Source organism: Pseudopodoces humilis, chromosome 11 (assembly GCF_049639895.1).
Source record: "Pseudopodoces humilis isolate 2021_Gansu_Grassland_sample_001 chromosome 11, ASM4963989v1, whole genome shotgun sequence".
Taxonomy (NCBI): Eukaryota; Metazoa; Chordata; class Aves; order Passeriformes; family Paridae; genus Pseudopodoces; species Pseudopodoces humilis.
Window position 1 is genome coordinate 6,285,404 of NC_142210.1, and position 27,368 is coordinate 6,312,771.

Here is a 27,368-nt window from a genome sequence, read left to right on the forward strand (position 1 = left end):
CCCCTAAAGACCTCAAAAAACTATAATAATGATGTTTTACACCAACGGTGAGGGGGGTTCCCAGCAATGATAAGGAGTTGGGGTTCTGCAGCACAAGCCCTTACCCTGCTCTAGACTCCCCCCATCTGTACACTGCTTGTTTGCTTTGGTTTGGGGGTTCAGGGGGCCGGCAGGTGCAGTCCAGCTGGGCTGAGGGGCACCTCTAGGGGCTGCTGTGCCGCCGTCGGTGCGGGGAGCGGGAGAAGAGGCGAAGTTGTGTGAGGGCGCAGCGGCGGCCGGACATCCCGCGGCGGGCACGGCTCCTTACCGATATGCTCGATGAGGTTCCTCCAGGAGTCGGCCGTCATGGGGTGTGCGGGCGGTGCCTCGGCCGTGCTGGCGGTGGGAGTCTCCTCAGTGGCGGCGGGGTCCCTGCAGGGAGGCGGAGGCACCCTCAGAGCAGCGGCGGGACAGCGGCGGGAGAGCGGCCCCCACACCCGCCCGCGCCCCGCGCCTCCCGCCCTCAGCACCCCCCTCACCTGCCGGGCTGTCCCGCCGAGCCGTCCTGGTCGAGGGCGCAGGCGGCGCTGAGGGCCGCGGCCAGTAGCTCCATGGCCGGCGGCGGCAAGCGGCTGCCCAGCAGCTCCGGAGGCAGCGGCAGCGGCTGTGCGGGGCTGGGGGAGCCCGGGCGGTTGCCACGGTAACCGGGGTAGGAAGGCAGCAGCCTGCACGGGAGGGAGAGGGACCTTGCAACCGCCCCCGGGGCGCCCCCGCAGCGCCACCCCCCCGGCCCTCTGGGCCCCCAAGCCTCCCCAGAGAGCCTCTCTGGTCTCCTCAGAGTCTCTCCTCAGACACCCTCTTCTCCCAAAGCGTCCCCATGCTCTCCCTTAAAATCGCTAGACAGCCTCCTCAAATCCTCTCACACCCTCCTCAGAGTCTCCCTCACACTCTCCTCAAAGCCTCCTCACAGATTTCCCCCACAGAAACCCCCTCAAAATCCCCTCAGAGCCTCCTCGCGGGCTTCCACCAAGCCCCTCAGAGCCCCCCTAGCCCTTTACAGCCCCTCTCCTCGCTCCCAGATTTCCTCCGAGGCTCCACGGAGTTCTGCCAAATCCCGGAGGAGCTCCCTCAGCTTTCACCAAAGACCCCGAGATCCCTCGATGCCCGGCAGTTCCCAAGCCCCGCTCCCTCGGAGCCCTCAGAGCTCCGCCTGATCCCTGAGTTCCCCGAGAGCTCCTCAGAGCCCCTCCTGCAGACCCTCTCAACGCCACCAAAATATTTTCCGAGCCTACGCAGACCCCTCAGGTGTCGTGTCGTTCCACTCCTTCCCAAGCTGCTCTCTCAGAGCCCCCCACCCCGGTCCCGGTACCCCTACCCGCAGAGACCTCCTCAGTTCCCCGGTCTCCCTCCAGCGCTCCAGCGCAGGTCCCTCCTCCGCCGGGAGGCTGACTCCCTCCTCCCCAAGGGCCCCCCTAAAAGGCATCAATCCCTGCCCCAGAGACCCCCCACCTTCACAGGCCCCCCTACCTCCATCCCCCTGAGCTCCTGCAGAGGGGCTTCTTCCCTCGATGCAGGGAAGCCCTTTTCTCCGTTCGCTCCCTCCCTCCCTCCCCAGCAAGGCACCCTCCCCCAGCGAGCACCCACACACCCCGTCCCACCTCATGCAACAGCCCCTTCTCCTCCATGCACGGCCACCCCACAGCGGGAGGGGGTCCTGCCCCGGCACTGACCTCCCGTCCCTCAGCCCCGGGGCGCAGCGCTGCCTCCCATCCCCTGCAGCTCTCTGCTTATGTGTGGATGGCGCCGGCTTTGAGGGAGGAAAGGGGGTGGCAGAGGGGGGTTCGCCTGAACTGCTTACAGATCTGCATATGGTGCATATGGTGTACTTCTTCAGGAGTGAAACCCTGAGATGGAGGAATGTGACTGGGAAACTCAGCCTAATCCCTCCTGCCGGGAAGCGCACTCCTGATTATCCCACAGGATTGGCTGCTATCCGCCTCTCCTTCTCCGGCAGGGCTTCGCACCCGCTCGGTCATTTCCCTCATCTCCCCTTCCTTAGCGTCGCTACTTCCATAAGGATATATTCCCTCGTTTAGGAAGTAAGTATCTCAGTACTCAGTAATCCATATCTGTCTTCGTTCAGGTAATTGTTTTTCTGCCTCAGGGATAAATCCTTTTGAGCTCCAGAGTACGGTTACATACTTGCATCAGTTCAAGTGCTTGTGGACAGGTTGGGTGCAGCTCTTCACCACACGTTAATAGCCCTCAGCAAAAAAATATGTCATCTGCACCACGTTGCAGCTGAGGAGTTAACAGAGGGAAAATGCTCTGCTATTCCTTGTGCTTGCTCTCTCCCTGTTGCATAAATAGCTGTGATTTTTTTCTGTATGTGATAGAGTAATTTATGCAACAACATAAAGTCGGTGTATTGGTCTGTATGTGTAAAATGGCTTCCTTTTTACCATTTTTATATTGGTTTTGCTAAATGATATGTCAGGATAGCTTTTAATCAGCACATGACAATACCAGAGAAACTCCTTCAGCTTATGTGAACTAGATCTAGATCTGGCACACTGGAGAGCTCAGTTGTTAAGTCATTAAGAAGCAAAACGGGAAAGAAAAAAGAGCTGGGAATGTCATTGAGGGCTCAGAGAGGGCTGCGTGTGATCCTTGTCCAGTCACAGACCAGGAGGTCAGAAGAACCAGGAAACCAAAAGGAAATACCAGGGTGAGGGTGAGAGCTGGAGCCTGTGTTTTACTTACAGAGGAGGATGAGAGCCTGAGAGCTGTGGCTGAGATTGTCACTGGATAGATGGTCAGTATGGGTTATCAGCCATTAAACACTGGGGATCAGGGGGCTGGGGGAGCCAGGTGAGTGAGAGGGTGGCCAAAACCTTGTGGAAGGGATAAAGCAGCAGCAACTATGTGAAGCTCATTTTTTGGTGGCTTGTTGCCAGGGCAAAAATATTGTCAAGGGTTTTAGAGAGTGGGTAGGGTTCTTAAAAGCTTCTTTCTTAGAAAAAGGGAGCCTCTTCATTACCCTGAAATCTGGAAAATCAGATATGCCGTTTACTGTTGTCTCAAGGGAAGGACCAAGAGCAGTGAAGAGTTCTCTCTAGTATGTAAAGTGAAATCAGTGTATAAGCTCTTAAGTGACACTACTAGAATGAACATATATCTAAATATAATTTTTCGATGTATTAACTGAAAAAAAAAATCTTTCAGATTTTCAGTTGCTTCACTCTCAAGAGTTAAATCTGATGGAAATTAGAATTGTTTCTTAGAAAAATGTCTGGGTCATGCTATGAAAAACATTCAGAAATAGAAAGCATCTTCTTATGATACTGTAACTGGTAACTTGATCCTGCCTGTCTTCCCTTTTCTTTCACTTTTTCCAACCTAATTTTATTTTTGGTCTGCGATGAAAACTTGAAAATATCCCAGAAAGCAGTAATGATAACAAACCCAGTGGAAGCTCTGAAGAGGTGAAACACTAGCTAGGAGTGAAATGCCCCCTGTGGCCATGGCAGGCCGGGCTTGTGTTTCTGTGTCTCAGAGAGCTGCTACACTGTGTAGCAATGACCAGTACTCTACTTGTCCTTCCTTTAGGGCTGTTTATTTTTTCATTGTAATTTGATCTTTCAAAAATGTTGTTCTTTCTTCCTTCCCAGTCTTATTCTTGTACTTCACATTGACATACAGAGAATATAAAAAACATAAACAAAACAAGTGCCCGAGAAATACTTTTTCTCCCAACTGAGGTGAAAGAGTGTTCCCAGCACTCATGGGACTGGAACAAAAAAATTATATTTAGCAAAAAGGAGATATTTTTGTCCTACAAAATTTGCTGGGATTTTCTAAGTCTTGCTTTTTTGTTTTGGGAGAAAACAGAAAGCTTTTAAAGTTTGACATGGAAACTAAAGGCAGGCAATCAAGTGATTCTGTCACAGTGGTCTGGCGATTGGGATCTTCATGCTGGGGGTGGGGGACCAGGTCAGAGTCAGGGATGTGCTACTCCCTTGCATGTTACTGCCTGTTCCAGGGCAGGTTTGTCTCTTCCTGGAGCTGCTCGGCTTCCTCTGATCACTCAAAAAGGTTCTTGAACATTCTGAATGCCTTATTCACCTTATTCTGATACTACTTTAAGTCAGTCAATACTGAACTGTTTCTGTGAAGTAGAATAGCTATAAGATGCCTCCCTACTTCCACAATTGTTAGGATTTTATATGAAGTTTAAGCTAACCTAGCTGCTCAATTCCACTTTTCACTTGACTCCCTGAGGCAGATTTCTACCTCTGCTTTTATGCCAGCACTCATTCAAGCTTATCCATTCACAGAAGAGCAGGTCTGGGCAGTTAAGCTCTTGTGCCAACAGAGCAGAGGTAGAAGATGTGCAGATGGGTGTCAGGACCACAGCAGTGCCACCTTGGATAATTATTCACTGCTGTGAAATGCAGGCTCAGACCTGGAAAGGTGCCTACTCCACCTGATCTTAAACATGAGGTAGGCGTTTAGAGGAGGTGTACTTTTCTCTCTCATAGTAACAACAAGAAATTTAATACAGAGCCTAAAGAGTTTTTCCCCAGTTACCAAAATCAGTACAAACTTAAGACGACAAACCAGTTTTCTCACCAAAATCCCTCTAATTCTTCCTAAAGCTCCTTGTCTAGTTGAAGGGAAAAAGAAAGAATCCAACTACTAGAACAACATACATTAAAGCCCTGTAATAATCCTCTCACATCGCTGTAGAAGTGGTGCTGCGTGCCCTCTGCTCTTATTGGTGACAAAAGCCATGCAGTGCCCCAACAGACCAAATTCCAGTTTTTTCTCTGGAACTCTTAGGGTCTGCAAGCATAAAGGCACTGGAAATGATCCTTGGTGGCCATACTCTACTGACATGGTTAACTCCCTGTGGACAAAGGGAAGGAGGTTTGAGCTTGCACATGTTCTGCAAGGAAGGGTTTGTGTTGTTGCAGACTGTTTCCAGCGTCACTGGAACTGCTACTGGAAAAGATTTTAAACACTGGCTGACCTGGTCCATGTTGTGTTAAAAATGTGATGATTGATGAGAGTTTATAATTAGTTTATCACAATTACCTCATTTAAGTTACGCTTGAGGGATGAATTCCCAATCTCGGTTTGTATTTTCAGGCACTAGTAATTTTGAAAAATGAGTAATCATTTGAACTAAGATTTATTATGTGTATTTCAACTCAAAAGCAATCCTTAGAATAAAGCTCTGCAAAGAGCTTGTTTTCAAATGAAATTGAAATGCATTTCTAAATGTTGTCTTATAGCAATTTTTAGAAATTAAATTTCTTCTTCTAGAAAGTAAAAAGAGAAGAGCTAGCCCAGGAGATTTTATTCATGCAAAATTCCCCAAACCCTTCTAGTCAGTGGGAGTTTCACACCAAGAAAGGCCACAAGATGAGGTAAGAAGCACTTTTTAAATCTGAGCTAACCAAATTATTGAGAAGTGTGAAGTTACTAATAGATTTGAATGTTATACCTACTCAAGGACTTTTTCATACCTCAGTTTCATTCAGGTTCCCTCTGTTCATGTGTATTTTTTAACAGTGATTTTGGCAATCGGTATGTCTGGGCACTTTCTATTCCTGATTTTTGACTTTTTAATGGTAGATGGGTGGGAATTCTCATCCCTAGTATTTTTAGATCCTAAAGGCTAGGAATAAATTTGTTCTTCTTAAGCTCCTTAAGCTTTCATCAAAACACCTTAGTTATATCTATTGGGACTGGCAGACTTACAAATAACTAAAAATGTTCAGGAATTCAGTTTATGACATCTTTATGTGCTTCAAACCTTTTGATGCTCATAATCATCAAAATTACACTTTTACTTACTGACTGTCTGCCAGAAACAAGTTATTTTTTATATATATAAAAAAATAACTATTTATTAGACTTAGGAAAATATGATTGGATCTCTGTTAAAGGAAAACAGAAATCCTGTTGTTCTCCCCTTCAAGAAACTTTGCTTTCTGTTGATACACAAAATGAAATTTTTGTTTGCGAGGGCTTTATCTTTTCTGCACTCATGAAAATCCATAGAATTATAGGCCCTTTTCCACTGTCCACAATGCACACAAATTTTAGACTTAGATTTTAGTACCTAAAATTCCTGAGCTCCTGCCCATGGAGAGAATGCGTGTTGTCCTGAGGGCTGAGAGAATTTCTGATGTCATAGCTGTAAAAGCTGCCTGGTCCAGATCTAGGCACTGTGAATAAAGGCCATTTCTGCGATCAGCATGATGAGAAAACCACCTGACTGAAAAACAGAAGGAGCAAGACTCAAGCATGGAGAGAAAGAGGTTTACTTCTGGACCAGGGGACTGCTATGAAGAGAGGAACTCACCCAGAACCAGATGCTTCAGGAAATGGTGAATTGGAAAAGACCGTAAAATTTGGCACTGGAGCTAGGAGGAGGGGTGGGATACTAAGATTGTATAAGGAGCCAAATGATAAGAGCCTGTGGACAAAAAAGACACTGAGATATGAGCCACAGGGGGGGAGTGAGAAGAATGTGTCTGAGAAATAGTAGGCTGAGGAAATTGTGTGGGGATTTACAAGTTGAAACTGATAGAAAAGGAGTGAAACAAAGAGATTGATGGAGAACTTGGGGGTCAGGGCATGCCCAGATGAAGCAGATCAGATTGGGAGACCTGGATGGCAAAGCCTAGACCTTGCAGAGTAATGAAAATATGAGTGGGCTGAAAAACCTGGCAAGAAGAGACTGGGTGGAATAGGTGGGCAGGCTGGGATTGGGATCTCCATTGGCTATATGCTGGAAGGATGCTTTATTAGAATTGTGTATGTTATTGCTTGCTATTCTGTGTGATCCTGTGAAATATGATATTTTTACAGTAATGACATTTTAATACCTACAGTGGCTATTTTTACTGAAAATGTATTAGTTTTTAAAATACTTCTCCCTGAAAATATGGTTGCTCTTATACTTTTTAGGATGCAGATTGCACAAAAAGAGGGATAGAAAAAAAAATCTATTTATCTATCTCTGAAAGAACAAAAATTTGTTGTAGAGCAACAAAATTTAAAGATTTGGTCAACAGGTGTTTGCACCAGCTATTCCTGACTTCACCACCTGCAATTGAAGCACCATTGGCAGCATAAAGAGGAGGTAACTTTAGGAAATGTATTTCATAAGTAGAAGGAAACTTGGTCAAGTGTGGTATAAATCCTTTTGCAATCCAGGTCCTGGACTCTCCAGAGGCTTTTCTTGCTCTTCTGGTTAAATCAGGCTATAAAAGCAGTGCCCTCTGCTGCCCAGGACGGAGAGTGCTGGGCTAAGGGATGCTAACCCAAACTCACACGAACAGCCTTCAGAGTGCTGTGCTATTTCACATGTGTACTGCTTCTCTAATACATGTGTTTGCAGGAATTCAAACAAGTTAGTTTCCCTCTTGCTGCTGGAGGTGACTATTTGTATTCACCGTTGTAGCACTTCCATTCTTTGAGCTCAGATCAAAGGTGATCAAAGGGTTTTTAGATGGTCACTGTTTATCTGAATTGGAGGTTTCAGAAGCAGCATAAAGAAATTATTTGCTCTGTATGGTAGACCAATGGCCTCCATGGGCTTTGCAAAGTGAAATTCCATACTGCATTTCTCTTCCAGTGGATCTTCTGTGACAACTTTCTATGAGCTTTATGCAACTGCTGCCACACCGGAGCTGGAAGGACTGATCCTAGTATGAAAGAGCAGCTTTTTATGAGTTCAGCTCCTTCCCTGGTCACTCTGGGAAGCAGAAGTTGTACTAGAACAACACTGAACAGCACTGAGATGCTCAGGGCAAATCAGCCAAGTTGTTGGAAAGTGACTTGTCATTGCAGGGGTTTAGACCTTTGTACAATGGGCGAGACTGAGAGGAAGCTATGGAATGTTCTGGAGTACTCTAGAGGGCTTAGGGGGAGCTGGAGATCGTGTAAAAGAAAGCTCATGGGGAAAAAAATATCATTTGAGCATAGTTAGACATAAAAATTCTCTTAGGAAGTATTTTATAGATTGCCCATGACCATCCAGAGTTTGGAACACCAGCAATAATGTTTGAGGATATCTTTTGTTCAGACATCAGTGTTCTGAGATCAGTGAATTACTCTACTATTCTCAGAGCTTTGAAAGACATGTAGATTCAAATCAAAATCCCATCTGAGTAAAATGCAGATGACAATTTCTTTTCCTGAGGTCCTTACTATGTTCCCCAGCTGTGTTTACTTCCTGCCCTGAACTATGTAGCATGGCTATATGTGAAATGACATCCTTGCCTGTGAAGAGCCCATTTGTGTCAGACCTGCTGGTTATCTTCATGCAAGGAGAAGGGATTGTGACGGCCCTAGTATTTATATGGTTTCTGTAGGATGCTTCTGAATGTGAAGAGATGCAGCACTGCTGCCCCACTTGCACTTAGGACTGTGGTGATCCACTCCTGAGAATGTCCTGGTCAGAGGTGCCTGTACTGTCCCTTCTGCAGAACTGCTAGCTTCTGCTTTCAGAAGAATGGTTAGCTGGAAGGCACCAGATTTATTCTTTTGGGTTAAATTAAATGCATTTCTTGAGACTAGCAATAATATTTTAAATTACTTATCTGCATAATGGCCATTTTTTCCAAATAGAAGTGAGATATTATTGATTACTACAAATAATGTCAATTTTTTAGGCTCTTGCAGGCTTTCCCAATGCAGATTTCTAGTGGCTCTCTTATTAATTACAACTGATCTTTTGGAGACAGAAAGAGGACATGAGATGAATTTGAGCTGGAACTTTGGTCTCATTCTCTGTTAAATCTCTGTGCTCAGTTTCAAGATATGCCACTCAGCAGGACTGCCTGCTTTTAGCAGACACATGACTTAGAACCTGTACTGACCTGCCAGGCTCTGTGCACAGCAGAGTCTTTGATAAAACTAACTCCTAGCACAGGCTCATTGTTTCCAGCTCCAGGGAGAATCAGAAATTGCACATTTCAGAGCTGCCTAAGTGTCAGTGTCAGGATGTCAGACTGACAGTGATGATTATGCCCCAAGGAGAGGAAGACAGATGGGTCTAACATCGCAGCAGACTGTGGCTGTCGAGTTTCATATGCTCAGTTTATGGCCAAGGGGCAATCAATTTTAGCCAAGGCAATTAATTTATTTAAATCCAACTTGACATTTGGCTATAATTGTTCTGTTTGAGTCCTCTCCATAAGGAAAGGTGCCTGGGAAAGCACCCAAGACAGCTGGTCTCAGTGATTAGGACCAGACGGTGCAGAAGGATGCATGCCCCCTTTAGAGGACACATGCTTACTGCTTCCAGCTTGATCTACAATGGAAGGAGGGACTATCTCACAGTTGTACACACAGGAGGTGAGTAGCTGGAGAAGGAGTCTGGGAGAAAACCTCAGTTATATTTGAAAGTGTAGGGATAGGTAGCTGCTCCTCTCTCTGCCTGGCTGCAGTGGTGAGTGAGCAGGAGTGAGGGCAGATTTATGGGATATATGTAGATTTCTGAGTTGTGGGACCAGGGTCTTCACTGGACCTTTGTTGCTGAGGGATTTAAGCCAAAAAGCACTACCTCACTGAAAGCCTCTGTTGCTTATCAGTTCTTTAAAGTAAACAGCAAACAAAAAGTCTGGATACTTTAGAAAATATCTTTGTAGCTACTTCTTCAGCTATAAAATCCTGTTTTTCATGTGGGATTGTGTAACAGGCTTCAGGAGAGCGCTCTGTGAAGGCCAAGAATAGGATTACCCTGATGTTGGGATGTTCCATAATGAAATGCCCACAGGCTCTCCTATTCTCAAGTAACTGTTTAAGGCAGTCTGCCCAGTTTGCTAACATTTCTGGGTGATTCTGCATCACATTCCCCCTTTTTCCATCTTCCCCACTCTCTTCTTGTTCCCCCTTTTTCCTTCACTTTTTCTTCCTCAAGCCCACACTGATAAAACCCTTTTACCACCATGCTAGTACTATACTGTATAAGTCATTAAGACTGAAAGCAGCACCACAAGTCAAGGTGAGAAGGCATGGATCAGAGCTACAGCTTAGTCCAGCTGTCCTTCCCAAAAGAAGCATTCTCACTCTGACACCACTCTGATTAGTTTTCAGGGAAGGCATGGGGAATACCCTGCATGGGAACCTCCTTACCTTTGGATCAATAATTCATCTAATGTTGTTTGATCAGAGTTTGCTGGAGATGGTGATCCCTTATGAGATAAAACATTCAGAGGCTCTTTGATGGGCTCATTGTTTTTGAGCGAACCTGTGATATAAGAGAAAGCCAAAAGGGTGTTAAAATAGTAATTTTCTTTATTTACCTTTACTGTATGTAGTGGTTTTCTGACACCAAAGGCAACAGAAAGACCATAGACACAAAGGTGGTTACATTTTAGCTTTGATTTTCAAACAAGATCAGTGTCATCTGCTGCTTTTCTCAGCTTAAATGCAGCTGAGAAAAGGGGAAGTTGGATTTAGGGTATCAGTTCTTAGGTATGGGAGTAGCACTCTCACCACTGCAGGTTGGGTCCCAACATGAGTGATTTTCAGTGCAATTATTTAAGCAGAAAATGTTCAGCTGTGTGTGCCTGTGCATGCCAATATTTGGTTTCCCAAATTAAGGCATCATTATTGCTCTGCTTTCAGGCACACCGTAGATGTTCAGTTTAGTAGATAAATCAAGGTTAGATTTGGTGAGATAGAGCTTTACTTTTAATTGCTTCTTCAATTTCCCTCAGATGAACCACTGATCCTTTCACAGTGAGTCAAAGTTGCATTAAGTCCAAGGCTTACTACTGCAGTAGTTGGCAGGAGAGGGTGCATTTCACTTTTCATATGAAATCTCCCATTGTTTGAGGTTTATTAATAAATGGCCTTATGTTTTTTATTAGAAATATTTTGGTCTAAGTTATAATTCTGTTTGTCCTTCACACTGGTGACAGCACAGTCAGGTCAGTGCTCTGACTGAAGCATGCTTCCGAGGCACCTTTTTAATCAATTTTCAAAGGGAAGGGATGACATACAGAGTTTTAAAACCTTCTAAAATAGAGCCAAGGCCTTATGAAACAGTAATTTGAGTTATTCACTTTGAATAGCTTAAACACTTCATCCTTCTGTAAAAAAAGATTGCGACAATTCTTTTTCCAGTTAAAGAAAAGCATATATTATGTTTTACAGCTCCTAGGCTATAAGTCAAAGCTGGGCTGCTTTGACCATCCATAGCAAAGGGTGCTTGTATGGAAGCCTTTCCCTCAGCTGGATTTAGATAATTTTAAATTGTTTTTCTGTGATCGCATTTCTTGAGTTTTTATTTTTCTCATTTTCTATTCTCCTCTGTCTTTTCTGTCTCTTCCTGTATTCTTGCCTTCCCCTCTCCTCCCCTCCAGTTGTTCCCTGAGCAAAATGAGAACAGGTTAACATTTGAGCTTGAGTCACATCCTTGGATTGCTGCTGTTCAAATGGGTTGGAAGGCAATATAAAATAACTCACCCATCCCTTGCTTCCAAGCATGTCAGCAAATGCTGTCATAAGTTCCTGCTACAAATGAGGCTGGTTTAGAAGCACCCTCTGTCCAGTTTCAGGGAGATGGAATGGATTCAGGGAAACAGAGAGAGAGAAATGCTGCTTACACAATCCTAGTTGGATTTAAAGGCCGTAGCTCTGAGGAGGACTTGCTACAGTTACCTTGGAGAAAGAACTATTGCTCCTAGCCCAGGTCTTGCTGTACAGACTGGAGAAAAGACACGTTCCCAGTGTGTCTTGCGGAACAATTGCAGACATGGAAGGAAAAGCCCTGTCTGGAACCAATCCTGTTTCAGCAGTGGTAATATAGGGAGGGGAGTGGCCGAGAAGCACAGGTCAGCCTCGTGGATGCTCTAATGAGTTGCTAAGAGAGAAGCCCTTCTCTTAGCTTGTCCTTCCTCAATGACACTGGCCAGATATAAGGGATGTCCTCCTCTGCCAATGTCCTGATGCCATGATGCTGCAGATCTAGGAAGAAGGTGAGTCTTTCTGTGCCGGTGCTGCTGCACTGGCAGCTGCAGGTCGCAGGGGTGAGGAGCTCCCAGGCAGCTGTGGGGACGCTGCGACAGCCGGGAGCAGGAGGGAGGGCGGGGCTGTGCTGTGCTAGTTCTGCAGCAGTGCTCTGGGAGGCGGGGAGAGCGCGGCTGCTCCGGTCCTTTTTGCACCCGCAGGGTGGAGACCAGCTCTGCTCAGGCATAGGCAACACTCAGTTTATCCACAAACTTCGTTGCAACGGTAGTAGAATATTAAACAGGAGCTCTTTGCTGCTGTCTGCTTGGAAACTTGGAGAAAGGAGGGAGTTTTCCTTCTGTCCATGCCACGAAGTTGAATGGACCTTTATACTGCTGAAGCAGCATAACTCCCTTGGCGAGGCAGGCGGGATACGCTTATTTTCTTGGGGACATTTCCCACACCCCTTTTACTTGGGGGGTGGAGCATGTCTTGTTTTTTTTCTTAAAGAACTTGGTCTACTTTCAGGAGCTGAAGAGGTGGCTTCACTGTTACATATCAAAGTAATAGCTTTCAGTGGTTTGCAGAGCAGTTGAACATAAACAGTGATGTATCATTTTGATTCATACAGCTATCCAAAGTTCATAGTCCAGTGCATTGATTCTGTTAGATTATAACCTGAACATAGAATAGGTAACTTTGCTGGGAAGGAGTTTTAAAATTCAGTTTCTCAAAGCACCTGGGAGATGGAAGCAAAGGGCATTTTCTATGTTTCCAGTTCCAGGTCTCTCTCATTTAGGACTTAGATTAAAACAACTTCAATTTCCTTCATGCAGCCCTGTTTTCAGCGCTTCTCAGTGTGTTGCAGTAGCTCATTTCCTTGCCCTCTCTTTCTTCTTTCTCTTGCTTCTTTCACAGACATCAACTCAGACAAGGTTCCAGCCCTGAAACCTGAAAGATGTCTGGTTCCAGCCTGGCCTTGTAGTCATGCTATGTACTGTTCATACTCAGGGAAAGCCAACTCATTCCTTTTCTACTGAAGCTATGGCTGAATGCATGCACATTCTGGATGGTGTTCCTGTTATTTCAGCCTCCTTGTTTAAAGGGAGCCTAGGTGTTTCTTACAGCTCTCTTCAGTGCAAAGTAGCAGTAACTGCACTTTCACAGAAGTCTTGTTCCTCCCTCATAAGGAACCATTGCCACTTCCTCTGGTTTTACTGACAAAATGTAATGACGTTACATTTTGAATATGTAACTTCTGTATGCTAAAGAAGTCCCTACTTCATCGACAACTTTATGTCTAAGTTATTTTTCTCTTAGAAAGCAGAGGGGTGGCAGTGCAGAGTCCCACATATGTTTAGATTCTCTGTCATGAACTGTCTTTAAACATCCAACCATTCTACATTTCCAAGCCGAGAAAAGAAGAATGGCACTCCTCTGCCTGCTGTGCTGTAGGGCAGGGCTGTTCTGTTATGTGCTGACTGCTGAGCTGCTTTCTATCTTCCTGTCCTTCTTCTGTTCTATTGACTCCTCTAGCTCCTAATCTCACAGGAAAAAGCAGCATAATGCTGTTTGGGTCAGTACTCACCTGTGGCATGACGCACATGCATTGTCTCTCTCGAAGTCTTCCTTTTCCCTCTGTTCGGCAGTCTCATGGATCGGTAATACCTGGAATTTCTTTGAATAGCAATGTAATGTGTGTGCAAGTCCCCCTCGTGTGTCACTGGGTTAGCACCTGTTGACTCTTCCTCACCTTCAGAGACCGAACCTGACTCTCTTAGTACCTGCTGAGAATGGCCCTGCCAGAGCCCACCAGTGGAGAGCCTGTGGGTGGCTTCTCTCCCATGCTCTTCCATGGCTTCAAGAGCTCGTCTCTATGGCAACTGAGACAGTGGATCAGCAGCAGCGCAGCAGAAGGCAGGTAGCCTCCACAACTCCATCAGCTTTATCTGAATTAGAGCTGGAGACAGACAAAACAGAACGTAACAGGAGAAGAGAGAACAAAGTTCTTTTTAGTTCAGAGGCCATAGTCCATCATCTGTTTAGGATAACGGAGACTTTACAGGACTTTTTATTGGAGATCGTTCTGAGCTCATCATCTTACAAGCCTTATTCTAATGACCTGAACACTGCTTTGATATGCTTATATCAAATGGTTGTCATTCCATGACATATGGCAGATGTTACTGGAAAAATGTTGTATTTTGGTTTGTTATTACTGGTTATTTAGAGTGTATAGCAGATAGTGGCTGTGTCCTTTTATATGAGGGTGAAAATGTTATGGAATAAGAGGTAAAAGCTGAAGAGAAAGCTCTGTAAATCTGTCTATTATCTGTGTACTTCTCCATGTAATAGAAGAATTAATACCTTTTACAGGGCTGGACTTATCAACACCATTTACTCCTGCTGTGCAGGTAAGCAAAGAAAAATCCATAACTGTCGAGCATGAAGGTAGAAGAGACAAGATTATATAGTGCAGGGGCTTGATTTCCTTTCCCAGAGTTCTCAAGTGCCAGTGTACCTCCTCATGGACACAGGGACTTCAGCACAAAAATCCTCTGCTCTGTGTGTCAGTATGTGGACTATGCCAGGACTCCCAAGAATTTTTAGGAGGCACATCACAACAGCAAAACATCAGTTGATCCCTCAGCCTTTGCAGGACTGGGTAAAATGTGAACAGATTACTTAAGCATTCCCTGGTACTTTGCTGAATTCTTTCAGCTGTCAAAGTCTTTCTGAGTATATAACATGATTTTGTGACTGATGGGGCTGTCATGAGTAGTAGAAAGAGATGCTATATAGGAAATGTGAATATAAAATTGACAGCAGGCTGAGAGAAGGGCATAAAACTGTGCTGTGGATTAGTTAGATGCTGTTTTAAGAAGTCACATGTATCACTCGTTTGTTATGTTACAGTATATCCAAGACACAAGATAGCTTAGAAAGAAGGTGTTTCAAATTTTTTATGGATATTCTGCAATCTCTGTGAACCCATGTGTTCCACAAATATTTCCCCTGCCTGTCCCTGGGGTCACTCCAGCAGACCCTGGGACATCAACTGTGAATCTTCTGCTTTCCAATATTTTTGAAGGCGCTATGATGTATCCTTATAAAGAGAAGGTCACTCCCTGAAATCATGCGCTGGACGTAAGCTTCTTGGCTCTACAGAGGAGAAAGCCTGCTTTCTTCTTTCATAGCCTGAACCACAGCATGCAGCTCTAAATTTGGATCCTGGCTTCAGTTCTGCCTTTTGGACTGTTTGGAACTATGGTGGTTGCTCTGGGACTGTTTCCAGTGTTAATGGAAGTGTATGAAGGACCTATTTGTTGTTGGTGGTGTTAACTTTGGTTTGCAAACTACTCTGAGGCACAGAGATTCACTAAGCCTGTTTCTTTTTTCTGTGGGTGTGTGGAACAACGGAATAAAAACAGCTGCTGTTGGAGACAGTTTGAAAAGAAAGGAGAGGCTATTTCTTTTCCTGTGTCTTTCTTTCTGTCCCAAGACTAGAGCCCCAAAGGCTTGATCCTTGCAACTGTGATGGAAGTGTATCTTCTAACTGGACTATAATTAATATTACAGCTATAATCCTACTTAACCCCAGACTCTAAAAATTGCTAAATTTTTATTTATTTCTCTTCTATAGATTATTTTAAGCTTTGACATTTGAGGAGATGAACCTGTAACAATCTTCTCTACATCAAAGTTCCTCTGTGCTTCAAATGGCCACCCCTTGTCCATGTGACTCAGAGGGCCTGTCTCTCTCACGACCTTTGCAAAGCTGACGTAACTTGCAATGCTTTGCAAATTGCTGCTAGTGTTTTCATTAAAATATAGATAAAGTTTTCACAGGAGCTGCTCACCAGGCATGAGTAGTTTCAAAACCATGTAAATGTCCAAAGGGATCATTAGGCAAAGAGATGCACACATGTGCATGGAGAAGACTGTTTTCCCCTTTTACCTATCTGACTTCTGAATATGAGACTACATGGGTTTCATTGTTGGGCTTTTACAAAGACCCTTGGAAGAGAAGGAGCCCCCTGCATGACCAGGTGACACTCAGCTGGGTTACCCAAAGACTTATCAATGTGTTCAGTACCCCTGGCAAACCTGTGTGCTTATCTTTGCTAGATACTCACTCTTTTGTTCATCAGAGGAGTGAAGGGTTCCCATCCTGATAAATTTCAATCAGTCCCTAACAAACAAGATCCTTGATCAGAAGTGAAGATAGCAATGGATGAGAGAGAGACTTTCATGTTTTCTAGGAGAGGCAGAAGGGGCACTCATTTAGTGTAGTGGTTATAAACAAGATATACTGTTTTTTACTTTCTTCAATGGAGAATTCAAGAACAGAATGCATTTCTGAAGTCAATACTTCTGATTCCAAAACTGATACTCTAAGAAAGTATTGAGAAGCCATTTACTGATATGTCAATCAAATAGTCCTGACTTTTCCACTTGTTTAGGTGTATTAAAAAACTAGGGATATGTTTAAAGGATGCATTAAAATTTAGTATTACATATTTATGGTAGCAGACAAACTATTCAGTGACAGAGAATGGCTCAAGGATATGTGGACCTTAACTACCCGTGTCTGAGTGTTTGTAGAGAATTTTTTAAGAAGGTGTTCATCTCTGATAGTCAGAGGTAGGTGAGTGCCACGTCTTTTGTCAGGAGTACCCCCTCCCAAGTATATTCACATGCCACCATAGAATCACATGGCTTGAGTCACCACCCACCTGAATGTGCTTTGCAGGCAAACACTTGCCCAGAGCTCATGGAGACCAAAGCAGCAGTCTGTAGGCAAAAGGGAAAGATGACAACAGTGAAGCCAGCAAGTGATGCACATACAGCAACACTAGAAATATGTGTTTTGACTCACACATAATCCAGACTCCAGGAATTAGACTATATAGAAGTTTTACTTGCTTATGTAGAAAACTGGCATTTACCAGCAAATGCCATGAATTTGTACAAGAACAGCTGAACTCAGGGATGTTGGGTAAGATGCTAATACAAGCTGTAAAAGGGACTGAGGTTCCTAGGACAGTGTGGATCTGGACTCGTGGATGTGTGTAGGAAACAGGGAGCACTGCTGCCCCTGGGACAGTGGGACTGGAGGTGTTTTCAAGGCATAGGCTAGCTGTGGATGTGACTACTATATGAGTGGACTTAGAGGGATATGAAGGATATCAGCTGTATCAAAGGTGTATTAGGTGTAACTTCTGTTAACCAGGTAGGGCTAATTAAATATAAGGATGCTTTTAGTAGCGGCTGTAGTCTGAAAACTGAGATTGACGCTTTGTAGACCTGCAAGTATTTCAAATGGGTTAATTATGGGCAGTTTGATGTGTGAGTCTGGAGCAGCAGGTACATTCTGGCATCAGTTGAGCATCTCTATCTCATCCCACGATGTGCCAGGCAGGCACAGCTAAATGAATTGTGGCAGAGGCAGACTGTGTGGTCTGTCACTGGTGGCAGCCCTGGTGGGCACTGGTAGCAGAGTGAGCTGCTGGGGGCTGGCAGCCCTGGAAAGCCAGGCTGGCTGTCTCAGCTGTTGCTGAGACAGGAGGGGTGCAAGTGGTGTCTGAGCTGCTGAAATGAGCCACCTTCTTCCCTGCCAAACCTGCTGCTCCACACACCCTGGCCCCTCTCTCAGCAGCAGTTTTCCAGAGCTCCAGCACAGCAGAACAGGCAGCTGGATCATGGATTCTTTGCCCCCTAGTACTTTGCTGTCCTGGATAATGGGCTATTTTGGTGTGTCTGGTGCTGGCCCTGATCTGACAGCCTGTGCCTCTGGGAGGATTTTTTCTGCACCCTCTCTTATACTGCCACAAGGCAATAATTTGTGTGGGATGTGGGACTTATTTGGCTCCCTGCTCTCAGCATTCCCTGCGATGGAAGGGGTGCAGGAGGTGACTGGTGGCTCTTCTTGCTAGTGAATCCAGTCCTTCAATAAATTCCTAATTCCTCTTTAAACTGGGGATGTGTATTGGCTGACTGAAAAGTGTTAAATACTGCAATAAGGAAGTTAACACAAGGATTTTGAAATTAAAACTGCTCAGTTTGCTGATATTATACAATGCTATTGCCCGGCCTGGGAGAGTAATGAAGATTGCTTAATTAATGTTAGAGACAGACTGAAATCTCCAGCTGTGTGACTCAGGGATATTTCAAAGTAGAAAATAACAGGTATGAATACAACTTGACTGAATTGTTTGCCTATATAGGGACATGCAGTCACAGAAGAATTGCCCTTGTCTGACTGTATAATGTGTCCTTACCACCACCAGTAATCAAGATAACAGTATTGATGTGTCCACTCAAAATATGCAGGTTGGTGCTCCCAGCACACAGGACAATGAACCCCTACTCTGAGTTACCTAATAACTACTAACTAGTTACCTAGGAACTAGTGCTGTGTTAGTTTTGCCATCAGCTCTAATCCATCCATGGCTGGATGCTCCTTTAAATGATGTCTACCTGCACATCATTTTGTTTTGGGGCTCAATGAAGAAATTGCTGTTTTGGCTGTACTGTGTTTGTGCTGTAGAAAGGCAGAAAATTTTATAATATTTTCTTCCTTTTTATGTGTTGAAGTTGTTTCAAGTGTAAAAGCCAAATTAATGACTCATCTGGAGGGTTTGGCATGCTGAATATAGGGATGCACCTTTCATGTATATTTGATGAACCAGATAGGGCTTTTTTAAGACAAAATTTTGACTTCAAGCCCTTATAAATAACATGGCTCCTTTAATATTTTTTCTTTAAATACTGTCTGAATGTACATGCAAATGCCAATTTAGCTGCATCTTAATGGTTTCATTTTAAAATGCTTTTCTTAAAGTCTTGTGCAAGCCAAAATCAAACCTCTGTCTCCCACCAGAACCAGTCCCCCATTACATTCTTGCTCATGTGTTAGGCAGTGACTTTTGTCTATCTTACTTGGTTTTAATTGGAGTGGAATGTCATTTCTAAACTCTTTTGCTCTGCATGATAATGAGGCAAACCCAGCTCTGCTGGTATGCAGCACATTCCAAAATCTAGCAGCAGGCCTTACTCATCAGCAGCCGCTCTTGCTCCTGCGGGTGCCAAACCCTTAAGGAGTGCCACATGTGAGAGGACCCTGACAGAGCCTCTGGGGCTCTACACAAGCTCAGGCCTGCATTTGCATTGGGAGATATTTCTGTCTGAGTCAGGGGAATAGTAACACCCACAGACTCAGCCCTAGGCTCTGGTAGATTTAGCTCTCAGCAGATGCAGCTATGAATTCATTTAGCCTCATCAGTGGCTTAGGTGAAGGCACAGACTTGGAACCAGTGTGTGTGGTGCTCTCACATGTCCTGCTGAGCCATCCCTGCTCCAGGGGGACTGAATTCCAGCAGAAGGATGTATGGGCATGGTAACATCTTATCCTAAAGTTCTCATGGCCCTCAGCTGCCTGACTACACAAATATTTATATTTTCATTGTTCCTGGTTGGGATCGCCATCCTTGGAAGTGTTTATAATCCTGACACTTTCTATTAGGTAGTGGCAAAAGACAGTTAATCACCTGTCCATGTCCAGAGCAAGGTACATGACACAGGAATTTCAACTATTTAGGTGCAAGGCCAAGGTATTATTTGATTAAGGCACAAAGGTGGAGACAAACAGGTGGAACATGAGAACAGACTGACCAGAGAGTACGACATGGACCAAAGAGGTTTGCAGTAGAAGCTAGAGAAAATTAGATAATAAGTTTGGGAATGCTGGCTGAAAGAATATCAAATAGTTTGACCCCACGTTTCCAGAAATTAAACATTTTCTACTTATTTTGTAAATAAAATTGAATTCTATAACCAGGCTTAACAGAATCAAACTACAGCCACTCCAGTTTTGACACAGTCTTTCAGCTGAGGAAGCTAACATAATGGTTCTACTGCCATGATTTAGTGCTGGTACCTTATTTATAGCAAGCAAAACCAAGACAGAATTACATAGTTCATTACACTTTTGTGTAAAAAAAAATCCTTTTTGTCTTGCACATATGTTACAGAGAACCTGTTTTAGAAACACTTCAGAGACTAAAAATAAATACATTGGACCCATATAATAAATCCTCCAAACCATGTGTTTTAGAAACCCTGAGACCAAGTGAATGGGGATGGAGAGAGAAACCAGTACATTTAAAGTAGCTAAAAATTACTCAAATGTTCTCACTAGATCTAAAAATGTTTCTAGAATTAAGTCTAGCACTGTGGGTAGTTCTATGCATAAAGGTAAGCCATGTGTCCACAGGACCACCAAATAAGTGTGTTCTACAAATATTACAATACATGACAGAAGAGAATACATGCCTTCATACAATTCCCTCTGGATGAAACATGGACTATTTCACTACTTTGTGTAAATTAACTAATATATCTCAATATATACATAATAAAGAACACTAAAAGCTGCATATTTTTCTGCTGCAGGATGTTTATCTTTCTCACTGTTTGTTGATTCTTTATGATTCAAGAACAATTATCTAAAAAGATGTGGTTTCTTATATGCCACTAATTGTCATCCCTGCTCAATCCATGCAACTCAGTGAGTGGTCCAGCCCTATCTCACTGAATTCCATGCTTCAACCCTGGGTCTCATGTGGTAGATGTAGCCACAGGCAATAGCACAGGTGTTAAAGAATTTCACCTCTGGAACTATACTCATATATGTATATGTACATATATACACTTATATAAACACACACGTTCTCTCCAGCTGTGTAGAAGGAGTCAACCTCATTTTTAAATCATACAGAAGAGTACAAGTGGAAATCTACAAACTCTTCTGCTTCTGCTAATAAACCAAAAATCTGACCTTATTTCTATTCCTTTCCTTAAATTATTACACATGTAATGGTGAAAATGCATCTTTGCTTGAAGATTTTGAGAGAGTCCTGAGAAATAAAATGTCTAAAACTCATCCTTGTTCTTCTGACATCACTGATGCCTCTCTACTAACAGGAACTCTTGCTTCTAGAGGAAGCCCCCTTTCCTTCTTCCTGCTGTTTATAAAATGTTCTTTCCATAGATGCTATCCCATTCCTTATTTCTGCTGAGAAGATAATAGTGAAATTGTTGCTAAGGAGCTATAGTTGAAAACTCATGAGATTTTCCAGGCTTATCTCTGGAAGGTAAGTGAATAATTAAAAGCCAAATCACTGCATCTCCTAGGCTGGGGGAGTACACAATTACCAGCTCAGGGCTTAGGGGCAAATCACAGGATGTAGCCTCAAAGCAGGATATACCCATGTACTCTGCAAGTACGTACACAGGAAGGCTCTCAGCAGTTTGCCTGATGATCTCTTCTGTTTTGCAGGATTGCACGTGGGAGTTGCAAGTCCTTGTTCCTTTTTGTTTGTTCTGTTTGGGCTGTGTGAAGCCTTCTAGCCACGGAATATATATGCAACGTAGAACTCGCTTAAAAAACTTAAAGGACTAAGGTATCAAGCTTTAGTCTCTGATGAAATTATTTAGTCAAAAACATGGTATGAGAAATAATATCCAGGGCATAATGCCTTGCTGAAAGCAGAGGTTTAGTAATGCTAAGACACTTGGAAAAGGAGGATTAACAGATATCTTGGATGAAACTTTTCAAAACAGACTCAGTAGTAAGCAGACAGGCCAAGTGTCCCTTGGGCAGACAAGACCTGTGCTGCTCCTGGGGAAAAATATAATGATTCCCACTTCTGTGTCTACATTTTCTGGTTGTGTATTAGGCACTTGGCTGTAGCATGGTCTTGTTATGGAAGTTATTAAAGAAATGAGCATGGGTGATTGTTTGAACTACAGAGAGGTAAGAATTCATACTGTTTTTCATTTGAAAGCTTCCACACAGAAGCAGGGAAAGAGAAAGTTAATTTTCTTGATCAAGAAATAGTAGAGTTCTCACTTTTTACTCCCTCGGTGTTTATTGGGTGGAGGGTCCGAGGAGTGCCTGTTTGGTGAATCTGCTTGCAAATGTTTAGCTGCAAAGAAGCCAGAAGTCACTAAGACATCAGAATCCTGTTAGGCTGGTTTTAGTTTGAAAAGACAGGCAGGTTTGGAGCGCTGCTATGCCATGCTATCCTTGTCAACCGCATCAAGCTAATTTCAGCTAATTTCCAACATGACATAAGCTGATTGTGTTCTTACAGCCTGTTACTCTGACTGCATGGGTCTTTAGTAACTCAGGAAAAGCACTTGATACACAGCTCTGGAAGCTCATTAGCAACAGCATTGAAGGACACAAACTTCCCCTTCAGAATGGCCGTTTTTAGACCCTGGTGGGAAGAGAAGTTTGCTGGACTGGAGCTCCCAATGCAGAGCAGCCTCTTGTCTCCCAGTCCTGGGGGACTAGCCCAGGGCTTAGGCAATCAGCCCCCAGCCTTCCCCACTAGCCGCTAATTTGTCAGCTGCAGCACTAGCCAGCATGGCACTGTGGAAAACAAGGGACATGTGCAGTGCTCTGACTGCATGTATATCCACAGGGAGTCTCCATCTCAAATTACTGCCATGGTGTCCACAACTGCAATTCTGTAGCTCATTTTACCCAAGCTCTGGGAAAGGCTGGCAAAACTTTCCCTTCTGGATCTTTCCTTCTAACAGCAGTTTTTACCCTCTTCTTCAGTCCCAGTTTTTAAGCACAGAAAGAGGAAGGCTGGGATGAGAGTAGTGAATCTCATGGCTGTGGCACAGAATCAGGCCCTGGGAGAGTGGATGTAATTTCTTAGCTCTACTGCAGTTCCCTGGGCAATCTTGAGCATGTCAGTCTTAGTTCCCCATCTCTAGACTGGGAGCAGTATATAATAGTTTGTGAAGACTCCCACATTTTTCTATAGTCTTTTTTCTTCTGAGTTACTTGAGCAGGAGCTCAATGTAAGTGCAAGAACATGACATGAGATAACATGATGTGTTCAAAAGAACTCTGGAACACACTGTAATTAAAGGAAAAAATGAAACAGTTTGAATATTCTCTTGGTTTTGGTTATTTTTCATTTGATGTTTTCTACATTTCAGTCTACATTTTCATTTCAGTGAAAAGCAAGCATCTTGTCTAGATTTCCAGTTCCTCGGTGGCCCTGTTGTTCTTTTTAAATTTTATTTGAGCTGACTGCAACTGCTCCTAAAAAGGGTTCTTGTTTTAGGAATTGCTCCCTTTTGGAACAGCAAAGTCCAAGTTTTGCAGATTGAGTAACCTGGTTGACCTGTTTTTTCACAGACATCTGTTTCCAAGATGATTTCACATAGGAAAGAGAAGGCAAGAGGGAGATGAGACTTCCAGATTGTTTCAGGCTTTACTGAGTCTTGTCAGTTTTCCTTATTTGAGATATGATGAGGCAGTTTCCATGGGGTGCTGCTTGGAAACATGAATTATTTCCTCTAATAATTATTGGGGGGAAAAATTATAATTGCCTATAGAAATCATAGAACAAGGTACTTTCAGAAGGAAATCCCCAGGGACTGGCCACATACTCAGGGACAGATGAAGGTTATTATAATATTAAAGCATTTTACATTGTCTTGCAAATGTCCTCACCAAAATAATAGCAGTGTGGGACAATGGGTTCTTTGGGTTTTTCTCATCTGGCAGTTACTGTGGTGTTTCACACATACTCCTGTATTTACAGTTTTTCTTAAAGTAGATTTGAGTTAACAGTCCCAATTTGAATCTGTAGAAAATCGGCCCTGAATAAAATTCCTGTCTGTCTCTTAAAATGGATGCCAGCCAATTAGCACTTCTTGCAAATTCAGCAAAATATTCTAAATAGCTTTCATTATTTCTTATTTTCAGCTAGATCTGGAAGTGACAGCTCCATTATAACGGTCAAATCTAGTTAAGAGATCTAGAAATATACATAGTTTAAGATCAGAAGAGCTAGCTTGTTCTTATGAAATCTGAGTCCTTGTTTACTTTGCACATTTAAAAATATACGTAATTGCTGGGACAGGGTTCACAGTTACACTGGATTCACAGCAATTGGCCTCCTGAGAGTGAAAGGGAAGACTGGCTTAGGGGAAGGATCAGCCTGAACTTAAGAGGAAAACAGGCTGGTTTTCATATTTCCTGTCTTTATTTATATATTTTTTTAAAGCAAGATCACACATAAATGTTTGACAGGAAAAATCACAACTTGTGCTGCCCCTGGAAAAAGACACACAGCTTGGTTGGTTTGGGAATGTTTGCTGTTCAGTTGGTCACATTAATGTCATTCTGTGAAGTCTGTGTCTCCCCTCTGATTAGGCTTCCTGCCTGTGGGTGGTGGGTTCTATGCCTACCACGCTGTGCCAGCGGTGTCTCTCCTCTCTGTCAGCCAGTATTTCAACAGTATCACAACTGTGTTCTCTCTGGCTTGCACAGGACTCCTTCAGTATGACTTTGCTTGTAGAATAAAGTCAGTTCTTTCTTGGGCACTGGCCTTGTGCCTTTGTCTGTGGCCTGAGGTTTCTTCCTCAGGCAGTTCCTCTACCAGCATCCCCCCAGAGTAAGATTTTACTCACCTGACACTCAGGGGCTGAGCCAGTCTCTCGTTTGCCATTGAGATGAGGTACATCCAAAAAGTCTGAATTAAACTCTCCCAAACAGTTAGGGATTTGCAATTCAGTTGTGAATCCAGAGACAGGTATGTCCTACAGAAGTGTGCTGTCCTTCAGTCCTTCTACATTCCTGTCAGTTCTGCTTGAGAGTAAAGTGTCCCTCTGATTTTGTTTGCTCAGTTTCCAGAGTCACAGCAAACACAGTTTAAAGGAACAGCTTTCTCTTTACCCAGATAAGTTAGTACAAATATGCCCTGAACGTCCTTTGCACTGCTTGTGCCGAGGCTTAATGACAGGGGATTGTTAAACCTCCCGTATAAATCTTTAACAACTGGGCGAAACTTCAGTCCAAATCTGCAAACTCAAGTGGAAATGGTAAATAGTATTTGCTTCCATTTTTAAGGCCCACTGGTGGGGAAACTGCTCTTGCTTTACATTATTTACAGCCATTTGAGATGAAAAGACCTACATGTTTATGACTATTTTTAGATTGCCATTTCTTAATTTCATGTGTGTTCACATACCTGGGCGCTGGGGTGGATATAGCAGAGCCAGCCTGGCTTTATTTGAAGGCTTTTTGGATCAGTTCAAATGCCTGTGATAATTTTCCCTCTTAAAATATTTTACCTTATTACCAGGCTACTTTCTTGCTATGATTTGAATGTCTCTCTTCTGGGGGCAACTTAGGCCCAGTGCTTCAAAGGAAGACAAATAATAGCCATTGCTTAGATCAGTGCTATACCTAGCAGAGAATTTTCCCCTCATCCTCGGATAACTCGCTCTGTATTTTCAAGACTGCATCTGGATTGACTCTTAGAAAAACATCACATAGCCTGCTGAATTTGATTTGCTAATATTTTCTTTGGTTTTTATTTCCTTCTTGAAGTTCACTGAACTTGCCAATTGTCTTGTTCATTTCAAAATATTTTAATTGGTCACAACATTACTCTTTTTAAAATGCAGCTGTATGCCCAGCCTACTCCATGAAAGATGTTCACTGAGTTAAGATTGGGTTAATCTGAGTTCAGACATCATAGAATCATGATCACCAGTGTCAGTGTTCCTTTATACCAGCTGAAGGCCTGGCCTGGGCATAGAGGGCTGCCAACAATTAATCCTGTAATGATTAATCAAGGTCACCATCAGGCCTGTGCACTCCTGGTCTGAGAGCTGGCAGGACACAGGAATGAGGGATGCAGCGGAATTTGGGCTCCTCTCTGTTGCAAGAGTTGTCCAGGGTGAATCTAGCTAGGCTTGTGCTTCAGACTTGCTTATCTGGGTGTCCAAGCACTGCAGAGTACATGAAGCAAGGAACTATGCTTTTATTACATTTTCCAGTCATTAAATTGCTGCAGTAACTCCTTCTCAGTGGGGTGTTGGTTCGGTTTTTTTTGTTTTTTTTTTTTGTTTGTTTGGTTTTTTGGTTTTTTTTTTTTAGGGCTAAATAAATCCTGCTTCTACAATTCTCTTTTTGTATTCAAACCTCACCACCTCTCTTCCTTTGCTTCCCATAGATTGTGCCATTAACAAAAATAAAGAGTATTTTCTTTTTTGGGCAACGTAAATGGGGAAATGGTGTAATGTGTATAATAGGCAGGCTGTTTATTGGGTGTTGTCTCTCATAGGGTGAGGAAGCTTGCCTGTGACAAACCCATGACTCATCATGGTGTGCCAGAAGGCTTACAGGTCTGCTATGGGGTAATACTGTTGCCCTTTGAGTTAAGGGAATATTTTTTTGATTTTGTCCCATTTTTTCCACGAGGTGAGGAAATAAATTGTATTTGCTGTGAGAGAGGCAGCAGCAGCAGGATTCTGTGCTTACTCCTCCTGATGGAAATCAAAAGTAATGTAAGTGGAGTCAGTGGAATGTGAAAGAGTACAAACCCAAAGAGAACCTCCTCCTCATGCCTGTTACACCTAAGGATGTTGATAAGGATAGTGGGGTGCTGGTCTCAAATGTGCTCGGAGGCTCTTTTCCCTAACTAGAATTAGTATTAAAAGAAAACAGTGGATGTCTTCTCATCCAGTGGACCCTGTTTCCCACAATGCTCTGCCATTAGCAGCATTTACAAGCATTTGCTTGTTACTTTCATAATCATTATTACTTTGGCTTTTTCTTGCTTGTCTTTTTTTTCCTTCCCAGCCAGAACAGACTTTTAGTCAAAGCCCAGGTCTATAAGATTTATCTTCTGCAGCAATGATACCATGTTCCCCAATGCCTGGAAAGCAGCACATAATGTTTTAACTTATAATTTGCAGTACTGTGTAATTGCTGCTTCACATGATCTGACCCCACAGACCTGATTTGAACTACAACTGCCTGACAACAGCAGCTACATTGTACAGCAGAGCAAAAATACTGAATTACCTGAGCCACCCTTGCCTTTCTAATGATGTTGGGAATCAATGGAGTCAGGTTTGAGCATTTTGCAAGGGAAATATACATTGAAAAATTTTAATGGACTGCATGTCACTCACTAGATGTGCCATCTCTTTTTTTCCTGCTAGTTTCTTTTCACATACACTCAGGAACGTTAGCTTCTGACTTCTTTTCCTCAGCCTCCATTTGCAGCTATTGCTGAATCTTTCCTAAGACGTGGCACCCAAAACTGAACACGGTCCTCCAAATTCAAATGCTCCATTGTTAGGGATTCTGCCATTATATTATCTTCTGCATTATTTTTATATCCTCTTATTAATGCACCCACACACCCTATTTGCATTTTTTAACCTTTTTAAAAACGTTTTCATTACAACAATCAGATATAAGGGCAATGAAGTAAGTGTGGAACAATAGAAAGGAAGATTTTGATCCTACTCAGACCTAAGCCTCTTTTAAACTTCAGTGGTGACACTGATTTTGATTTACACTGAAA

At 43.4% G+C, this 27,368-nt stretch overlaps 2 protein-coding genes across 13 annotated transcripts in view; one reads left to right on the forward strand and one right to left on the reverse strand.

Moving 5' to 3' along the window:
* The window catches only part of NGEF (neuronal guanine nucleotide exchange factor), a 48,123-nt gene extending 23,361 nt beyond the window's left edge, over positions 1–24,762 (reverse strand). The window contains exons 1-7 of one of the 11 annotated variants that reach the window (XM_014258346.2): positions 24,457–24,762; positions 16,692–16,749; positions 16,092–16,147; positions 13,544–13,915; positions 10,135–10,249; positions 519–704; positions 308–411 (exon numbers count right to left, since the gene is read on the reverse strand). In XM_014258346.2, the coding sequence (XP_014113821.1) occupies positions 308–411; positions 519–704; positions 10,135–10,249; positions 13,544–13,811 (673 nt within the window). In that variant the 5' untranslated portion in view covers positions 13,812–13,915; positions 16,092–16,147; positions 16,692–16,749; positions 24,457–24,762. Of the gene's footprint in view, positions 1–307; positions 412–518; positions 705–1,364; positions 1,406–1,506; positions 1,576–1,637; positions 1,948–10,134; positions 10,250–11,472; positions 12,891–13,543; positions 13,916–16,091; positions 16,148–16,691; positions 16,750–24,456 lie in introns of those variants that run through there. The other 10 variants (XM_014258345.2, XM_005529561.3, XM_014258347.2 and 7 more) reach the window with 10 other exon arrangements.
* Positions 2,005–27,368, forward strand: part of NEU2 (neuraminidase 2) — a 35,960-nt gene continuing 10,596 nt past the window's right edge. Inside the window, exon 1 of one of the 2 annotated variants that reach the window (XM_088060890.1) lies at positions 2,005–2,078. The gene's annotated coding sequence lies outside the window, so the exon portion shown is untranslated. Of the gene's footprint in view, positions 2,079–14,345; positions 14,370–27,368 lie in introns of those variants that run through there. The other variant, XM_088060891.1, reaches the window with a different exon arrangement.